Source organism: Diceros bicornis, chromosome 10 (assembly GCF_020826845.1).
Source record: "Diceros bicornis minor isolate mBicDic1 chromosome 10, mDicBic1.mat.cur, whole genome shotgun sequence".
Classification (NCBI taxonomy): Eukaryota; Metazoa; Chordata; class Mammalia; order Perissodactyla; family Rhinocerotidae; genus Diceros; species Diceros bicornis.
The window spans coordinates 22,595,916-22,617,759 of NC_080749.1; the positions used below are offsets into that span (position 1 = coordinate 22,595,916).

At 38.7% G+C, this 21,844-nt stretch overlaps 1 protein-coding gene across 1 annotated transcript in view; it reads left to right on the forward strand.

Annotated features, from left to right (window-relative positions):
• The window catches only part of THSD7B (thrombospondin type 1 domain containing 7B), an 808,101-nt gene that overhangs the window by 432,245 nt on the left and 354,012 nt on the right, over window positions 1-21,844 (forward strand). Inside the window, exons 8-10 of the mRNA XM_058548890.1 lie at window positions 5,197-5,388; window positions 7,353-7,587; window positions 15,159-15,274. Of these exons, the coding sequence (XP_058404873.1) occupies window positions 5,197-5,388; window positions 7,353-7,587; window positions 15,159-15,274 (543 nt within the window). The remainder of the gene's footprint in view (window positions 1-5,196; window positions 5,389-7,352; window positions 7,588-15,158; window positions 15,275-21,844) is intronic.

Sequence of the window (21,844 nt, forward strand, 5' to 3'; positions counted from 1 at the left end):
AAACATTAGTTTGATGTAGAGAGCCCAAACTCTGATAGCTATATTAGTGTTAAATTTATGTGGTTGCTTGACCAGTAGCCATGGAGAGTCTGCCATGAGCTATTTATACTTGAAGTAGTATATACATTTGAACTAGAAAAAGAAACATTTTTAGAAATTCTTGAGTATATTCATATGTTCAAGAATCTTTCATCTAAGTATTTTTGCTTTTAGCAGGGAATAGGCAAGCATGAGAACAGTAGTGTGAGCTATTGCCAAGACCTAGTCATCTGGCCACTATGCCACAGTCCCCAGAATCACAAATGAACAAAACTGAGTGATGAATATGACCCCAGAATTCCACTCCTAGGTATATACGAAAAAAGAAGTGAAAACAGGTACTCAAGCAAGTACATGTATAAGCATGTTGTTTGTAGCAGCACTATTCACAGTAGCTAAATGGTGTACATCAATGGATGAATGAATAAACAAGTTGTGGTATATACATATAATGGAATATTATTCTGTCATAAAATGGAATAAAGTAGTGATATATACTACAACATGGATAGGTCTCCAAAATATTTAGCTAAGTGAAAGAAGCCAGACACAGAAGATCACATATTGTATGATTCCATTGGTATGAAGTATTCAGAATAGATAAATCCATAGAGACACAACATAAATTGGTGGCCAGGGTCTGAGGGGAGGAAGTAATGAGGAGGAACTGCTTGATGGGTAATGAGTTTGACTTTGGAGTAATGAAAATATTTTGAAACTAGATAGAAATGGTGGTTGCACAACATTGTGATTTACTAAATTCCACTGAAGTATTTACTCTAAAAGGGTTAATTTATGTAATGTGGATTTCACCATATTAAATTATTTAAAAGAGGGACTGGCCCCATGGCTTAGCAGTTAAGTGCGCACGTTCCACTGCTGGTGGCCCGGGTTCGGATCCCGGGCGTGCACTGACGCACCGCTTGTCAGGCCATGCTGAGGCTGCGTCCCACATACAGTAACTGGAAGGACGTGCAGCTATGACGTACAACTATCTACTGGGGCTTTGGGGGGTAAATAAATAAATAAATAAATAAATAAAAAATTAAAAAAAAATTATTTAAGAGATACTGAGTGACAATGTTGAAGCAGCACCATATACCATATTCTCAGAATCACAACTGATATAAGTAGGTCTATTCCATGAGGAGAGAATGCGGAGTTTGTCCTTATTGATCCCAGGGAGCCTGATGAAGACTAGGAGTAATTTTATAGAGTCTTCTTGAAAGATGAATTCAATTTCCCTCTTAAATATATACTATTTTATTATGACATTTAGATTATAAGAGCTTGTGAAAATCACTTTTAATGGCTAAGTTTCTGTCCCATGTGCTGCTTTATTTTCCATGCTTGCCTGAGATTTCAGTTGGTCTCATTGATCCATCCAGGAAAATGAAAACAGGAAAGTCTAAATGATCATCTTTTGAGATGGGTTCTCTCTGTGCAATGGGAAGATGATTATACCAATGTAGATGGGCAGATGAGGTTATTCAGGCTCAAGTGCTTTATTTTTGGCTCTTAAATGGTTTAGATTAGCCAACCATATCAATAAAATGGCCTGGATAATTATAAATTATCTTTATATTTTATGTGAACCAGCCTGTGAAGCTATTGGTAGTTATTTGTACACACATATAAATGGTAAAGCAAGTGCTTTCCATGGCTATGACATAAATACCTAGGTTTTTCAGATAAAGAAGGCCATTAAGTTTTTGTGGTGTATATCTTTGCAGACATTTTTTAAGGTTTCTATATGTTGTCCTCTATATATTAGACACCTTGTTATGTATGCTGCATAAATGATTTCTAATCCTCAGAATATCCCTGAAAGGTAAATGTGATTGTTTCATTATTGCAGGTGAGATAACTGAGGTTTAAAGAAGTCAAGTGATAGAAGGATAAGTGGTGCTAGGATTCACCTTCAGAGACAACTGTGTCTGGCGAGGATACCCTGTGACTGGGATCCCATTGTGCAGCTTTTCTTTTGCAAGACTTCTTATAAAAGAGCTCATGTGCAAATTGCAAAGCCTGCTTATGACTATTGGTTTGGCTTCCCTAAAGAAAGTCTTATCTGTTTGCTCACATTTCTGAATTGGTGTGTATAGACAAGCTATCAAAATGTTGGAGTATTGACATTTCACTGCACTGAGGAAATGGGTATATCAGTTTACGTGAAAGCTTAGATTTTAAAAAGCATTTGAGGCCCTGAAGTGAATGCTAAGGGTGATGAATGATGACTGGGGAGGATGTTAAATTCAGGTCATGGGAAACATGAGTAATTGGGAATTTAAGGAAGGCAGAAATATAACAAAACTTGTGTGTCAGTCTAAGTCATTCAGAATTTGTTGTCAAATAACTCTTCCAACATGAACTGTCTCTTCTTCTCGTGCAGCTTCAGCATTAACTGTCTTCCAAATACCTTGTATTTTCCTACCACTATACTTTTTTTTTAAATTGAGGCGGTATTGGTTTATAACGTTATATGAATTTCAGGTGTCACCACTATACCTTTGTTGACACTTTCACTGCCCTCCCTCATTGGCACCCTCATGGCCACCAGTTCTCAACCTTTCTCTTTCTCCTTGTTGAAAACCTTCTGCTTTCACGCTGGTCAGCCAGAGATCCTTCTCTTCCCTGAAACACTACAGTGTTTTCTATTTGAAACACACATTTATAACTTGGCATTTACTTTTGGACTAAGTTTTATTTTTATATGTTTATATCTCATAGCTGTTATTAATCCTGAGCTCTAGGGAAGTAAATAATAGTATCTTCACCTATTTGTATCCCATCGTATGCCTTGGACATAGTACATGCTTTTCAAATAGTAGTTGATAATTTTATAACTCTCCAAGGCAGGGTTTTCTAAAAACATATTCACAAAAAAACCATTTCTGGGAGAGATTCTCCTCCAAAAAGAATGGTTGTTGGTCAAATAAGGCTGAAAACACTATATACATTTCCGCCCTAGGAAATTTGCACTATACCTTGGCATTTTCAGCACTCTGTGAAGTTCTTCAGTAGTGAGACCAATTTTACTATTTTACCCCAGTAGTTCTCAGCTTTCCTCCCACTTTTTTTTAATACGAACCCTACTAATATTTTATTCCTCAAAATGTCTTTTGCAAGACACTGCTTTGAAGTGTTTTGCGTAAAAATTATGCTAATAATATTTGGAGATGTGGAAATTGAATTTTGATTAGATGTGGGTTGAGCATTTTGTTTGGCTTGCCTGCTTCTGTACTTGGGAAAGCACTACCCCTTAGCTTTATCGGTGTGTGTGTGAGAGAGAGTGTGTGTGTGTGTGTATCTGTGTGTGTGTGTGTGTGTGTGTGTACCATACAGTGTAGACTCAACCTGAAAATAGATTGAGACTGAAAAGAGAAAGAAGGATTAGGACTGGTCTTCCAGCTTGATCATCTGCTGGAATCTCTATTACATCTCATAATATGCTTGAAAAGTTTTATTTGTACCTCAAGGGCAGTGAGCCTGGCCTCATTTACAAATAGGAATTCAGATATCAGCAGTGCACTCTCTTCTCCTCCAGGCAGTCTTGCTCACTGTCGGCTTGTTTTATTTACTTCCTCAGAAAAGGGATATCCATCTCCTTGGAATTAGACACAGCCTGGTTAATGAGAAAAGCAGAAGTTTTGGAGTCAGAAAGTTTTAATTTGATTCCCAACTCAGGCCTGTGTGACCCTGAGCAAGTTTTCCTTCTGGAGCCGCTGACTCCTCATCTATAAAATGAGACGGGTCACACCTGCCCCTAAGAGCTTCTTATGAGGACAGTGCCTGTCACGAAGGAGATGCCATAAATATTAGTCCCCTTTGCAGTTGTTTTTTGTGTCAGAAAGATTATGACAAGTGAATCCCACATGCATTAAGTCACACAGACAAAACCGCCTCTTTCCTATAGTTGCTATTCCGCATTTCATGCTGTTACTTCAAACTATAAATGGTATCACTATTCTTCATGTCTTCTGTTTTTATGAGGTGACTGTGAAGGGGGGCAATAGTAAGAGTTGAACTATGATCTATAAAGAGGAATATTTGCATTCTAAGAATAGTGAATAAATAAACTAAAAGAGAGATTTTAAAAATCACTGTAATCATTTGAGATACAGAAAAGTAACTTAGAAATGATTCCTTTAGTCTTAATATCTGTTCATTGGAAAACACCATCCCCTATATGTGTGTGTGTATATATATATATATATATTTTTTTTTTCCCTTTTTGAGGAAGATCAGCCCTGAGCTAACATCTGCCAATCCTCCTCTTTTTGCTGAGGAAGACTGGCTCTGGGCTAACATCCGTGCCCATCTTCCTCCACTTTATATGGGATGCTGCCACAGCATGGCCTGACAAGCAGTGCGTCAGTGCGTGCCCAGGATCAGAACCCTGGGCCGCTGCAGCGGAGCGCGCGCACTAAACCGCTAGGCCACCGGGCCATCCCCATATATTTTTTTATTTCTTGGTTTGAGTAATTCATCAGATCATTTGAAGGGGGAATAGTAATTGAATTAGGGAAATTTTGGACTCGCTTTCAACTTTTGTCTCAAGATTATATAATTTTAGCCACAGGTCCATTTCCATTGTGGTTTTGGATTTTTTTTACTACTAAGCACAAACAGAACAAAAGAATCATCATGTGATCATCTTGCTTAAGGTTATATATTTAGAGATGAAAGCACTCAACAGAAAATTAGAATGAGAAAAATCTTCATAGGGTAGAATAGAATGCTCAGCATAAATTGTGGTTTGCAGACCAACAGACTACTTCTGGCCCTCGTTTTGCAGAAAAGCATGTACTTGTTACATATGATTGTCAATAACACGTCAATCATGTCTATCTCCAGCCATCCATGGCTAAATTGTTCCTGGAAGAAGCCTACTTTGTCCCTGTGAAGGATGACAAATGGGAGTTTTGTTGTGGTATCTACCTTTCTAAATGCCAAATGATCTCCTGGCAGTTTGTCTGGACATAAATATTATGAATGGCTGAGGAAACCATCATTTTTTGATGTTATTGGTTTAGATACGAGGTGAAGTCTTCTAAGATAAACTGAAGTAATAGAGGAAACAGTAAACCTAAATGTTCCTTGGATTGGCCTTGATTGTGCATTAATCAGCATCTGTCTTGATCTGGTTGGTTACAGGAGAAGATGTATCAGGAAGTCTCTGCCCAGCATCTCCTCCTCCTGAACGGATGGCTTGTGAAATTCCCTGCCGAATGGATTGTGTGCTGAGCGAGTGGACACAGTGGTCATCCTGCTCCCAGTCTTGTTCAAATAAAAACTCAGATGGAAAACAGACCAGGTCGAGGACTATCCTAGCATTGGCTGGAGATGGTGAGTAATAGTAAAGGTTTCAACAATGGAGTCAATTGCCCAATTATTATTTTTTTTCCAGTAGGATATTGAGATGGTCATATTGCGGAAGTAGCCACACATAGGTGATATTTCTATTCCCTGAGTCCAAATTAATAGTTTCATTTCCATGCATACCTTTTCTCCTTAATCCTCTAGTGTATCTATGCTGGGTCCCCATATTTACAGGAGTTGTTTTAGCTCATACCTATGTACAGGCCATGGCAATCAGATGGATGTCATTTTTGATTATACTTTTTTAGGGAAGAAAACGAAGTTTGGTTGACACATATCCAGCTTCAGATAGCTCATCCAGGTAGGAACATAATTGGAATATGTCTGGTAAAAAGAGCTCCAAATGAGGAATCAAGAGACATGGCTTCTTGACTGGGAACTGCCACTAACATCGGCAAGCTACCTGATCCATGTACCCTGATTTCCTGTTCTGTCATGCTGGCACATGTGAGAGGGAAAAAGACGACGGCTGTGCAAATGGCTTTGAAGAAGCTAAAATGTGCTATGTAAATGGGTGACATCAGAACAAATTAGAGGAGCAGCTGTTCCTATCATTTATAGCAATGGTCTCTGTCCCCAGACACACGCGGCATTTCTTTCAGGCTCTCTCTTGGCTTCATCTGCCTATGGCTCAGTCAGAACAGCGGAGTAGTGTGGCCACTGGCTGTGAGGAACTCCTCTTAAACAAGCTTCTGTTCTGTGATCCTGAGAAATGGGGTCAGGGTCAAGATGAACAAAGATTTTCATATTCTTAAAGTGCCGTTACTTCCTCCTCTTGTCTTTTAGATTTCTGGAAGGAGAAAAAAGTCAGTGGTATTTAATGGGGGAAAAAATAGCAAGAATAACAAAACCAAGGTCACAAATCTCCTTGAGCATTTGGTCCACTGAATAAAACATTATAGTGTGGAAGAATAGGAAATAAAATCAATACTTTAGATAAATACCTATTTTTACATGGGTATAAAAATGTGAAAGAAAAGACAGTAATGAAATTTGATTGTCTGACTCACCCAAGAGTGTAAGGATACACATCTGTCTGGTCTCCCTGCTAGTGGATAACACCTTGTCAGATATTATTTCAGAGTTTAAGGATGGGCTCTCTCCTGTCAAACTGTAAGAGATACCTTTGGATTTCTCAGATTGCAGTAAAATGTGCTGTTTGATGGAGGATGGTTGTCTTAAAATGGTTCTCTGAAAAAAATAATGCTTTCTTAGGAAAGAGAGACCAAGTATAGGTAATATGTTTGTATGTGTGTTCGACCTAATATCACTTAAAGGTCCTGGGCTATTATGTCTGGCTAATTTATATAAACATAGTAATATTAAAATAAAAGCAGATTTCTTTGGACTTTAGCTCAGAGATACATGCACCAGAGGTGGGCAGTAGAATCAATCAATTTTTTAATCTAATTTGTGTATACCACTGCCTGTTACTTAGGAGAGAAGAGTACACTATATTGTCCTCAGGTTGTTACTTAGAACAAAAGAATTATGTCCTTAGAGTGGGAAAAAGGGTGTGTGGCTCAGGCTTTGGAGTTCTCTGTCAAAAAGACCATCTTTCTACACCATTAAAACAGCAAAAACAACAAAAATAAGAATGATGATAGCAACAACATAATAATAACAGCAGCAGCAACCATTTTTTTTTTTTTTTTTTTTTTTTGTGAGGGAGATTGGCCATGAGCTAACGTCTGTTGCCAGTCTTCCTCTTTTTGCTGAGGAATGTTGGCCCTGGGCTAACATCCGTGCCCATCTTCCTCCACTTTGTATATAGGATGCCGCCACAGCATGGCTTGATGAGCAGTTCGTAGGTCCTCGCTCAGGATCCGAAACTGTGAACCCCAGGCTGTAGAAGTGGAGTGCCCAAACTTAACCACTATGCCACCAGGCCAGCCCCAACCATGTATTCTTCTTGATTTTGATTTTTGCAGGTGGAAAGCCATGCCCGCCTAGTCAGGCCCTCCAAGAATATCGTTCATGCAATGACCATTCTTGTATGCAGCTTTACTGGGAGACATCGCCTTGGGGCCCCTGTTCTGAAGACACATTGTTAACTGCCCTTAATGAAACCATTGGCTGGAATGGAGAAGCTACTTGTGGTGTGGGCATTCAGACACGGAGGGTCTTCTGTGTCAAGAGTCATGTGGGACAAGTGATGACCAAAAGGTATTATCAATAATTTGTTGCAAGTGCATGTGATTATTGCATAGTTGAGCATGTTTAGTCAAAAGCATTTATCAAGCAATGAATATGCCTCAGTCTGTGCTAGAGTAAAAGTTTTTTTGTTTTGTTTTGTTTGACTCTTAAAGACTAAAAAATGTGCCTCAAACAAAGGTAAACACGGTTCCAATATGGATGGTTAGTAAAGTTATAATATGTGCCTTAGTTAATGGATAAAAGTATATAGTGCCCACAAATGTTGAATCAGTTTGAGTAATCAAACAAATTTTCTAGAGCTGATCTCAGTATTTTGGGCTCTTTTTCAATCACATACAGACTAGGTCAACATGAAGGTTAAGTTCTGCACTTTGAAAGGATAGGGTTATGTTACACTCTTCTTTAGTTCCCCTTGATCTTTTCTGCAGTGAGCAATAAATCTATACAGCCATTTTGAATAGACTATTTCATGCCTTCAAGTAGGTTACAATCTCGTGCGTGTTATACTCTGCACATGGAGATGTAAATTAAAAAAAAAAACAAACAAAAAACCGTAGGAGAATTTGGACATGGGGACTAGGGTGTAGATATACCAAAGAGTCAGAAACAATTGCAAATAATGGAGGAAAAAAAGTAATTGACCAGAGAACTCAGCTGTGGGAATTTAATCTCTAGACCACATCTCTAGATGTGACTCTTCCTCAAGTCTATGTGGGAAAGCTTGTGGAGAAGAAAATGTAAGGGACCTATGCAGTGTATGGAGACTGAGTAACTGTCTCATCCATAGAGATTTCTCAGTGGCCGTGTTTAAACTAGTCTCCTTCTTGTGGTAAAAGACCCCACCGCAGTCAGAGAGGTGGTGGGTCCCTTGGATGGGCTGGTGTAAGCTTTTGTCTAGTGTCACAAACTAGGAAACTTAGAGCTCTTCCCCAAGAATTTCAAGTTGGGAAAATGAAATGCTCTCTTTTTTCTGTCCGTGATGCTCTAAGTATATGAATTGAGAGTTGCCACCACCATGGTCAGGCCTGGTGGAAAAAACAGGAGAAGAGAGTAAAACTGATGCTCAGAAAGAAGTATAAACTTAAGTAGAACAAATCCTGGCAGCATCAAGCCCTGGTCCCATCCCCCTTAAGTACACCCTTGCCCTTCCTGGAAATATAGGCGAATACATTTGCTCTTCTGCATAATTCAGTCCAATTTGTGTTGCTGGCATGGGCAACTCAAACATCTGATTAATTTCATCTTGGGGCACCATGATGACAGTCTCTGGGCCTTATCCACACTGCCGTAGAAACCACTTTAGCTATGTACACGGAACGTCACAGAAGCTCAGTTAAGGGAAATGAACTGCTGATGGCAGAAATAGTGCAGACCGGCCAGATGCTGCTGGTGTTGGAGCATCTGATGTGCAGATGGTTCTGCAAATGCAAGCAAAGATAACTTTGACGTGAAATGAAGCACAGTTAGGGAGACTTCATCTTTCTCTCCTCCTAAATGTGGCTTCCAAAGGGCTGGGGTTGGATGTTCTACATTGATGCAACCCCAGACTTTAGCACAGTGTCTGGCATATAGTCAGTGTTTCACAAACATTATTAGAATTCATGGATGAACTAGACCTGTGTGTAGGAAAGTGACAGGGTTTGACAAGGATTGGATATGAATTGCAGAAGATTGAGAGAACCTGATGTCTATCTTTTGTTCAAGAAAACGAATTTTATCTACCCTGATAAATTTTGGCAAAGGTGATGGCCATGAAGGGTAATGAACAGATCATACATATGACCTTCTGCTCTTACTAACTTATAAATGTTATTTCTGGTTTAGCTTCCAATTCTACTTTGCTTGCGATGTTTTTTGGAATATCAACTTATGTCAGTTGTGTTTTTCAACTTGCCTGGTATCCATAGCACCATGTAGACTGATTGAATCAATGGGAGTTATAGCCAAACAAGGACGATAATGCTTGCGTATCATCTGGGTCAGGTGATAATCCAATTCATCAGGTTATAGTAAAATCCTAAAAAGGTAATAAAGGTATTATGCAGACATGAAACTCCTTTTATCTTCAGAAGGATTGCAGCCTTGATAATGTTCATTTTTATGATGTACATTTTCAACTGCTTAGAAAAAGATGCATGAAATATTAGCTTGAATATACAAATAAAAGTAAATATGGCTTAGGTATAGTAGTAAACCCTACATAAAATGCAGCAAACCGTTATTCCTTATAGTGATGAGAAAATTTAGCATGGCTGAAGTGTGATCTTCTCCCATCCACAAAACTTTTCACTTCCAATCCACGACAGGAAAAATCCACTTGATATGAATGCAGTTTGTTTATTTCTTAGCAAAGGGGCATTAGAATTGAGACTGATACCTACCGAATAAATTATCATCCCATTTTAAAGGGCTATTTGGACATGAAAAGTTGGATTATATGTTCAGATAACCCTCTATTTCCTCTTCTACCCCCATAATTACTTTGAATGACAGTTTTTTATAAAAGTCTGAGCACATCAGCTTACTCAAATGTTAACTTAATGATATTTTGTGACCAAAAAAATCATAAGACTAAAAGTTTGTAGTTTATAGCATTATTCACAAATGAATATGCATTTGTTTGAAAATTTACATGAGACTAAAAGATTACTATTACAATGAATAACCTCCAGTTTTGCTCAGTTTGCCACCACAGAAAAATGAATTGCACAGATGTTTTCCCTAACACACACACGTATAAAGACATTGCTCATTACTTCTTACACTGTTAATGAGATTGGAGACTTAACAACCTAGTTTTAATTCTTACTGTATGCCTCTAAACAATCCTGCTGAATATGAGGAGCCTGCACTGACTTTAGTAAAGTTAATTAAAATTCTTGAGGTTAATGAGATTAATTGAGCTAAAAAATTAATACCTGGTGTCCAGTGAAGCACATAGGGAAGTAGTGAGATTATCAGCAGTAGAAAGTATCCTTTGCTCTGCCCTTTCAAAAAATGAATACTTTTGTTCTTTTTCGTGTGAAAGCCATTGCGGTAGAAAAAGATCCCCTGCTACTTGTGAAATACTTGGGGTGGGGGTAAGGGGATAGAAACAGGAAAGAAGAAGAAAATATCCTAAAGAAAGAGGGACCTTCAGGGTAGAGAGAAAGAAGCATGTCTCTGTGGAATGGGTGGGCTAACATAGTGTATTTTATCTCTAAACCCACTGCCCTGGGACCCACAGAGTTCCTTGCAAGTTCTTCCTTCTCTGGGTTGGCATTTTGGTTTCGTGTGATTGTATAGGTGAGAATGTTACCATTGTATGAGTAATAGAACCGATCATATCAGAAAATGAGAACTAGCTAGGACACAACTGAAACAAGTGAGAGCTTATTGGTATATTTCTGGGGTTTTGTTTGGTTTTGTTTCACTATTCAGTACTTTTTTTTTTTCAGTTGCAATGTACAAAAAATAATTTTAAAAAAGATTAAAAACACCCAACTCAAAGCCCTCCAAGAGTCCTGATAAGGCACTTTATGCCTTTAATGTGAAAACACCTGGCATTTTGTGCAATATAAGAATACAGAGCTCCATTTAAACATTTACTGTTAAAAAGTTAGCAAGATTGCTCCACATAGCTGAGTGAAACGGTGAGTCAATCCGGAGGACTGCTCGAGGAGATGGAGCGCTCTGTGTCTGCATCTTGATGGTGGAGGCATAACTGAAGAAAGGCAGGTCTTTGTAGCTCAATTTGATGCATTTCAGCACAGTTCTTATAAGGAACCAAAGGCTACAGGGTAACAAAGAGACAATTATTAGAGAACATTCCAGTGTAAGTCCAGGAAAATTTATGTGTTGAAATGAAATACATTCATCCTTTTATCCAGAGAACAGCCAATCTAAGATCAGAGTGTTACAGGAAATTAGGAAGTATAAATTATGACATGCTTTATTTACTAACTAAAAGGTGAATCCCTATGTTTCCCTGGGTTTTAAGATTTCAATTTTGTTTTGGAAATGGCTGGATAAATTAGCCTAATATCCCCAGGGATTTATTTGTCTTCATGCTCCAATAGCATAGAATACTATTCAATCATTCACTTACTATTACTAAATATTTACACTGAGCTAAAATGTGACAGTTTTAGGATATGATATAAGATGGAATTCCACCATCAAGACTTTCAAAATTAGTGGATGTATTCTGCATGCATGTGTTCATGTGCATGCATGCACCTACCCACCCACACAACACAACAAAACAGCAGCACAAAAGATGTCAAAAGCGTTTTTTTGGTCAGTGGCAATACAATGATACGGAACAAATCTTATAGCTTTTAGAAATGCAGGGCACATAAGTTGCTAATGGTCGAAGAGAATATTTTTGAAAACTAAGGAAATTTTTGAAAATTGCAAATGTGATACTCCTTGAAGGGGTAGACAACATGTAAATAGAAGGGAAGAGGAAGTTGAACCTCTGTGAAAAAGGTCAACCTTTGGCAGAAGAAATGAACAAAAAGACAGTTTTACCCACAAGAGAACATTTGACTCCTAGGAGACCAGAAATCACATTCCAAGAGAGCCCTCAGGTCATGGCCTCTATAAAAGCAACATAACCTAAGCTTGACCTTTGCTGTTGATGAGGTGCTATTGTTTCTCTCTTATGTACTTAAAGGAAGAACACAGAGAGAGAAAAGGGCCGTATTATGGAAAGCTGACGTTAGGCCCAGTGAGTATTTATTGTGAGTGATGCTAATAAAGGGTAAACAAAGTAGACAATATCAGTTCTCTAAAAATGATTAACACCTACTCCTAACTGAAGGGAACAAAGTCCCTGCAGTATAAGCCACCCTCTCCAGAAAGCCTGAAGCCAACACCACACGTGTTTCTAAGCTATTTTGTTAATGCATGAGTGAGTGTGAATTGGCTGGGTCACTGTAGGCACCCCCAGCCCCACCGAGCACACAGAAATTGGTGTTACTCAGGTTGTACGTTCATTTCCAACGATATACCAGGGGAAGTCAGAGAGGAGTTAGAATAAATAGCACTACAGTTAAGGACTTAGGAATGATTTTAGTGTTTTTTACTATGTCTAGTAAAGTATGACATAAATTTTCCTTACCAGAGTAGCTTGTTTAAATAACACTATATCCTCATAAAGACACTCTTCTTTCTTTCTATTGTTATGTTTATTGAATTGATCACTTTGATAGTTTTTTTGTGTGTGTTAAGGACAATCAACAATAATGCCACTAATAATTAATGTATTGAGCAGTTCTTTTTCTGTGAGTATATACATTTTCCACTTTACTTTTATCAAAGTATTATATGCTCCATAGTGAAAGTAATAATACCGAAGGACTGATGATGGAAAACAGTTCCCCAACCGTCTCGTACTCCATTTAGAATCCCACATCCCAAAACAACCACTTTTTAACAGTTGCTGTGATTTTTTTTTCTCCCTCTCTCTCTTTATTTTGACTGGGGGTAAGCCTTCACATGGTTCACAAATCATAACAGTATTCAAGGAGGTATATAATATGCAACAATGAGAAGCCTTGTGCCCACTGCTGCTCCCATCCACCCCTTCTCTGCCTCTTGTCTTGCTACTGGCAACCACTCTATTAGTTTCTTATCTACCTCCATTGTGTCTTTATGTTAATACAAGCAAACACAAGTATATGTTCTTACTCCTCCTTTCTTTCTGATATTTACCTCCTAACTCTAAATGATACATGTTCCGCGTACCATTCATGTATCTCTGCGTTTATCAATTTTAAATGTCCATCCTTTGATTCCCTCTCATGAAAGCAATGAACCTTAGCTCATTTACACTAACACCGCTCCCAACTCTCCCCATATTGTTGGTGTTCTGTTGGTTGGTTACATTAGTACTTTTGATTGATATTCTTAGAACTTTATTTCTCATTTCATTTACATTTAGATTGTCTTTCTGCCCACCTCTTTGTTGGATGAAGACATCTAAACTTCCACTCTCTCTCCTTCCCTTCCATCTCTCATCTTTTGCTCACTGCATTTTCACCTTATCATGGCAAGAATATCATGTACCTTCCATTCCACAGCTAAATTCCATCTTCCATGTTTTGCTTTGTGTTGCGCGTAAAGTTTTAAAACTAAGATGTTGTCATTTTTATAATTATGTAAATTAGTGATGTCTGATGTCAGTCAGATTCTTCTCCCTTCTTAGATGACCTATTTTTCTTTCTCTTCTCCCTCGACCATAATGATCTCTTCTCTTCCTTTTTTTTGGTGTTAGAAATTTGGACAATCTCTGTGTTTGCATGTTGGTCATTTTGTATATACTTGGGATTTTCATCTGAATTCTCATCCTTTGGTCAGCTCTGTGTTTTTTTAATCCATTATTTCCTTGTTAGCTTTATCTCCTCCATTTTCTATTCTCTCCCACTAGAAGATCTATTAATTGTCTATTTGGACTTGCTAGACTGGTGTTTTTTCTATCATAATTTTTCTCAACTGCTCTGTCCCCATGTGGCTTTGGGTCCATTATTTATTATTTCAGTGCCTCAGTTTATCATCTGAAAATGAAGATTATAATGCCTCTCACTGTTTTCATTAGGAACAAATGAAAGACCGTAGCCAAAGCACTTAACTCAGCACTGGCCATCTAATACCAGAGCTCGTGCTGTTAAGCTTCATACACATTGCATTTCTGTGCTTTGTAAGAAACTTATGGAAAGAGAATTTAAAATGTAAATACTACATATTGTGAGTGCTTTCTTGTTTTTCTTCTTGGCGTATCACTGTTTTAGAAGATAATAAATGTGGATTTTAGCCCTCCCTATTCGTAAAAACAAGCAAGCAAGCAAGAAAACAAACAAAAACTTGATTGCCATTTTCTGGAACTTTAGTTCTCAGAAGTGATTATGAATCCATTTACTATTTGTATTACATTCCTCCCGAGTATGAGTATTAATGATCACCAAAATAACAGAATTGAAGTGTTTCTCTTGTTAATGCTAGTAAGTATATTTGTTATTTGCAATCTGTCATATTTTGCTTACTCCAACTCATCAATTGACATGTTCTGACGAGACACCTGCCAATTATTTAAATATTCTAAAATTCTGTTAATTTTCAAAAATGTGTAGTATATTTAAGTGGTCTTCAATGATTTTTATTTCCCAGTATATACATATATTGCATTGTATTTTCCTCTTCCTTTAGTAAGATATCCCAGATTTGGTATATTATCATGAATAAAACACTATTCAAGAAATATATCAGATATGTTCATTCTGAGAAAAATCAAATGTTTGAATTGATACCGATGAAGACACACTTTCTTGGCATTTGGCTCTCATTAGTTTCAGGGATTGTTCTTTTCCTGGTCTAGTGAAAAGTATTTTGGTCTCTGGATCCAGAGAGCTGAAGTCTGCTTCAGCTCTGCCTCTGGCTGTGAGCCCTTGGGCAAGTGGCTTCACTTCTCTGGGTCTTTCTTCCCTGTCAATAAAAGGAACAACAAGGCCACAATATTTTCTGTTCTGGAATCCTGTGGTTCTCTATTAAACCACTTACCTTCTCCAGGAGGCATTGATATGTTCTTTTTACTTTCACAGATGTCCAGATTCTACTCGGCCTGAAACGGTGCGCCCTTGTCTCCTCCCATGCAAAAAAGACTGTATTGTGACCGCTTTCAGTGAGTGGACACCCTGCCCAAGGTTGTGCCAACCAGGTAGGTGGATTCTGTTTTCTTAGTGCTTTCTTTCCTAACCACCTGATTATTTTCCTCACTGCTAAGTAAGTGAGAGATTGTGGAATGTGAGCACCCTTCTTTTCCATTTGCGTGTCTCCCCAGAAACAAGGTTTCTAAAATTTGTAAATGCAGTCTTGGATTTCCAGATCCATCAAAACTTGACAGGGAAAACATATTCAGTTATTATATGTCATAATTTTACTGGTGTGCATTGCAGGAATACTCATCTTCTATTAACCTGGTTGTGGCGTTTTGAACAGCTATTCACATGTCATTCCTTATAAAGCATCATCTCCTTCACAATTTCTTTGTGGCTTCTGTGTGCTTAGAGCCTGACTCCAGGCCTCTTTGTTAGAATATAGCGCCTTAAACATTATGCTTACATCACTGATAAATATACGCCTGTGGAAGAACAAAGGCAGATACATTAAAAAGTGTTGAACAGGTACAGAAATTGGCAATGTAAGATTTGTATTTCTTTACACTCAATAGTGATGCTTTATACACCTGGGTGTATTTTGAGGGCTGTGATCCAGGATATTTTAATACCTAAGTCCTAAAAAACACACAGGAACACTTTGGTAAAATGACCCTCTTACTTAGAACAGGTCTTTTCCCCATGCTTATTGCAATCTCCTGATGAGTTAGTCCATGTGGAGACACAAGTACTCCTAGTCTCAAAGTTCAATTTTGGCCTAAGACCTAGAGTTAATAACTTGGTCCCTTTCCCGTAGTCTCACACTCTACCCTCAGTCCTATAGATCTTACCATCTCTACAGTAAGAAAAGGCACATCCAAGAAAAGGAAGGATGGAAAGAATATTAACCCTAGTGCCCAGAGTAAATTGAGTCTCATCCACACATCCCTGGCCTTCTCTTGGTAGTCACATCCTCTCAAGCAGGGCATGGCTCTCACTCTATTGCTGCCCTAGCCTCCTGGAAGAAGGGAGAAGGAAGTATTCGGTTCTGCAAAGAGAGAACCTGTCACAGAGATTGAGAGCATTAACACGTGGAAAAATTCCTACCCTGTGCATCTAGGATATCCCAAATGCTCTTTGACTCACACATCTTCATGGGAGTGACATGACAATATGGCCAACATTGACATAGATCTGACTGCCACTTCAAACCACCTCTCAGTGATTGGCAAAGGAATAGTGACAGCTGTTGAAGATTGTCGTCATGAGTGTCTTATATGGCAATGGTGGGGCACCTTCATAAAATTTTTGAAACTGTGCTATTTCATCTTCTTAATGATCCTTTATCTCAGAATTAATATAGTAGCATCCAATGAGCTTTGCTTCTGAACAAAATCAGAAATAAATATATTGAATATGAAAGAGCTTTGAAAATACAGTGGAATATTTATCTTATCTTTCGAGGGATGGAAACAACAATCTCTTCCAGAAGCTCTTTAAAACTCGTTTTTCTGAATGAAGATCCAAAGTAAGTGAACTGGATGAACAATGTTTGTTGAGTAGCCAGGGGAATGTAATTTTCAGACAGAGTGGGACAGAGAAGCTGTGATCTCTATTCTGAACCATCTGAAAGGCAGCATCTGGGAGGCTGACTTTTGGAATCTTTTTTTTTTTTGGTGAGGAAGATTAGCCCTGAGCTAACATCTGTTGCCAATCCCCCTCTTTTTGTTGAGGAAGATTGGCTCTGGGCTAACATTTGTGCCCATCTTCCTCTACTTTATATGTGGGATGCCTGCCACAGCATGGCCCGATAAGTGGCGCATAGGTCCACCCCCAGGATCTGAACCTGTGAACCCCGGGCCGCTGAAGCAGAGCGCGCGAACTTAACCACTATGCCACTGGGCTGGCCCCTGAGTTTTGGAATTTTAATGGCGATGCACCAGAAAAACATTCAAGCTCTTAAAGATAAATATTGTAAAAATTCAAGAAGATAAAGTAATCTATGATGGTGAAGTTTTATTGAGGTTCAGCTATTTCTTTTAGCTTCTTCCTTGTGAGAGATTCATATAATTCCTCTGTTAAGTAGTTATAAGAATGGAAAAGACTGAATTAAAAAGAGTACCCTACTGGCAGCCAGGCACTGGTGTTGGAGCTGTTAAGATCCCCTGACACTTAGGGGGGCATATTAGTTGTGTTGAGCCAGGGTGCCCTAGTGGCCAGAGATTACTTCAGCTACTGCTATTGCATGTATTCTACATTCAAGAAAATTCTCTCTGCTGGCTGCTTGAGAGTCTTCTCCTAGCGCTGGCGAAGAATGGAGGAATCATAAGGCGTGTGAAATAATTGCTCTTCCAGCAATTTAAATTTTACTCCCATTTCCAGAAATTCAGTTAGTTATTTAAATGTTTGGCATTGTAATGAAAATAGTTCTAAGCCTCTGTGGTCTCTTTTTGCCTCCAATTTTTCAAGCCTAGATAATTCTTTTCACAGCCTGGCAGTCAGGGGACCCGGAGGAGCAAAGATTGAATTTTCAGGTTTCTTCCAGCTTTCCATTTCAGTCCTATTTACCCTCATGTTTAGTTTGTACCTTGGGACCAAAACATTATTAAATAATCATGAGTTAATTGGGGGGGGTCTATGAGAGGGAGGAGATTATTGGACGAAATGGTAGCTCTGAACCTATGGTTCTCAAACTTTATTGCCTCTGAATCACCTGGAAGCAGTATTAAAATGCAGATTTTCAGCTCCATGGCTAGAAATTCTGATTCAATAACTATGGAATGTTTTTCCAAAACTTGAGTTGTAAGAAGCTGCCACTGAATGGTAATGTGCTCCTCCCCTTATGATAAGAAAAAGGACCGTAGATCCGTGAACAAACACTGCTTGAACTCTAGACATAAGGCCTATTTTTCTGCTTCTTGAATGCATCATGCTCTTCCCAGGTCAAGCATTATAGAGTGCGGTGGCTGAGAACATAGACACTGGAACCAGATGGCCAGGGTTGAATTCCAAAGACTGTGCTGTGATAATGGGTACATTACTTAATCTTTCTGTGCCTCAGTTTCCTCATCTGTGAAATACAGATGTTAATAACGTTAATAATGAAATAACGTTAATAATCACACCTACATATAAGGGAAACACTTAGAGCACTGTCTTGCATGGAGTAGGTACTGGGCAAGCGTTTCTATCCTCATTCTGAGCCTTTCCAGTGTGAGGCTGGCACTGTGTTCAGCTGCCCTTCCTTCCTGGGTCCTCGACTTGTGCATCTGCAGGGACCTACTTTGTAGTGGCCTTTCCCCTGGGAACATTATTCTCATCTCCTAGACTATGTGAGACCTTCCCCCATCCACCTCATGAGCTAGATAATCCCACAGCATCCTGCACATCCCCTTTATGACACTCTCATATTTATCTTTCCTAGTTAATGTTGCGTTTCCTAGATTGTAAATCCATGAATGCAGGGATCACTTCTGTCATCTTCACTGCTGGATCCTCTAAACCCAACATAGTGTGGGGCATAACTGTCCCTCAATAAATATTTTTTGAACAAACAGATGTCCTGTAAAGAGAGAGGAAGTTGTGGCTTTGAATTCAGGCAGTAGATTCTCTGTCCTTGAGAGTGTCCTTCAAACGTACTTTGGGAGACAGGGTTCTGAAGCAGTACTTCTCAAACTTAAAATGCTTATGCAAGTCCCCTGGGGATCTTATTAAAAGCCAGGCTACAATTCAGAAGACTCAGAGAGGGCCTGGAATTGCACCTTTCTACAAGCTCCCAGGTGATACCTGCATGTTGGTTACAAAGCTCCAGCCGGGGATGGGTTTCATTAGAAATCTTTGAGCAAGGCAATGACATGATCAAAGTTGTAAAGTGAGAAGTGTGGACTGGGGCAGACCAGGTGGGATGGGATTGAGGTGGAGAAAAGTGGTTTAGCCTAGCCTGAGAGATCAGGAGAAGGATGGGCCTGAGCAGGTGGCAACCTTGACTAACGAGGATGGAGGAACTCTTTTTTTGCAGCTGTGGTTTCAGGTTGGGTCATCAAAGTTGAGTTTATGTTCATGATCCCCAAACTTGGCTGCACAACGGAATCACCTGGAGATCTCTAAAATATACCAACGCTTGGGTCCTACTCCAAGACATTATGATTTAATAGGTTTTTGATATGACCAGGGAATCACTGGGTTATGTGAATCCCAAACCAAATCCATTCCAAACCTCTCAGAAAGCCAAGATGGTTCAAGAGGGCGGAGTGTACCAGGAGTGATTTATGCCTAAGCAATGGGGGACTTGTATCAGGTTTTATTTGGTCCAGGCTGCGTTCATGAGCTAAATCCTTACAACTTAAAAGCATTCTCAAGCCATGAATGATCTCTATCTAGTAACCAGCCATGCTTCCTGTCTTCTTGCTGCTCCTCATCTGAGTCTCTCCTTAAAGGATTAATGGTAGTCCCCCATTCTTCTAAGCAAACCAAACATTTATCAAGCTGTGGCCCTGTTTTCATCTCTCCAATTTTTAAGTCCCGGTAATAAATTAGCTAAATGATCAAGAACCATTCTTTGGAACTTTTCTTGCTGTTTTCTCTTATTCTTCCTTGAGCCTATAAAGCAGGTGCCTGCCTGAAGTATCCGATGTTGTATTGCTTAATAATAGCAGCAGTTTGTTTATTGTAAAGGTTCTCAGACCCATGGAGTTTTTTCAGTGCACAGATGTCAGAGACTCACTTCAGCCCACGTTAGTCAGAATCTCTTCGTGTTGAAGGGATATTGCAATATTAATAAGTGACTCCATAAGTGACTCTTATGAGTGGGCAGGGATGAGAAACACTCATTTAGTGCTTTATAATTTACAAGGTGTCTTCATAGACATTTTAACCATTTAACTGTAGGAGATCATTGGTAATTGTTTGCTTGGATAGTATTGGAAATTAGTTATCTTGGCCACTGCTCTCATAGCCATCACATCTAATGTTTTTACTTTAAAGTCACAAATCAGTACTGACTTTCCAAGATTTCTCTCAGACTATCTTTAAATTTTCAACATTTAATAATATGAATTTCAGACATATACATAAATTAATACAATGTTAATATAAAATATTAAAGATTAATAGAATGTACTCATGTAGCCATCACGAAGTAAAAATAATCGTCAACCTATGACCACTCTTATTTTAGCTATACTACCATTATCCCCCTTCCACCGCCAATGGATTATTTTGAAATAATTCCTAGATGTGTATATCACTTCAATGGAAGGGAAAAATATGTAGGAGATCAAGTTATTAGACTGGAAGATAAAATGGGGCATATTCAAAATAGCTCTTCCTATAATTTTCTAGAAGCCATGGAGCTAATGATTAATTATTTGTCAATCTCAATAATTAAAGGCTGAATGAGCTCCTTTAACTTTCATCTATAAGGGGCAAGCTGGAGAGCAGTGTCATGGTAACAGGAAGGCCACAGGCAAACTGCTGCTGGGAATTGGTAGGTGACTTCATTTAGTGGTATCCTTCGCTCCTGTGTCAATCCTCCTGGAGTTATGTCTTGAGTTTCCAGTATCAAAGATAGTCAGTAATGTTTTTAATGCCTATGTGGTGTAGTGTAGTGGTTCAGAGGATGGACTCTCAAGTTAGAGTTCCTTAGTTCAAATCCCGTCTTTGCCATACAAGTCACTTTAGACTCACTTTAAACTTGCTTTGTTTCAATTTTCTCCTTTCTAAAATGACATAATACCAGTACATACTTCATAGAGTGGTTATAGGGATTAAATGAGACTAGAACATGTGGAAGAATGACAGGTACATGGAAATTTAGTAGTAATAGTAGTGATATGTAAGTTCCTTAAGATCATGGAACTTGTCTTTTGTTATGCTGGTATCCTGCAGTATATAGTCCTTCATGTGCCTTTATTAGGGCCCTTGTTTTCATGTCTGTTTTTTTATTGGACCAATTACAAAATCTAGAAGGCAGAAGTTTTCTGTTTCATTAATAAACTTCTAGTGCTTAGCACAATGTCTGGCATATGTTGGGCATTCAGTAATTGTTGTTGAATGAATGAATAAATGAACTCTATATCTTTCCCACAACCAGTTCTAATTCCTAAAGACTTTGCTTCCATTTAGGTGAAGCCACAACATTAATGGATTGTTTGGTGGATCCATGCCAATTGAGGGGAAAGATATTGGTCATTCAGAATGTCAGATAGGTGAAAACTTACCTATTCTGGACTTCAGAATTTCTCCTACTCAAAGGCATACTAGCACCACCCTCTCTGTTTGCTTACCCCTTTCAAGCACATATGGTTCTCTTCTTCTCCCCACAGATCCATCTGTACTTTCATCTACCTGGGAAGTGGTGGATGGAGTACTAATCTGCTCCCAACTAACGAGGAGTCTACTATGTTTGAGTAATCAAGATTTGGGGCCTGGAACACTGGTCCCCCAAATAGCATTGAAGGCAATATAATGCTCTAATGGCTTTTCTTGAGAAAGTGAGTTAACCTAAATTTCAGTTACCATCTCTATAAATTTTAGATGGTATCTATTCCCAAGTGTTCTTTGAAAAAAAAAATAAAATAAGATGTGTATCTTATGTATATGCCCCAAGCCCCAGCCCTGATACACAGAGTACA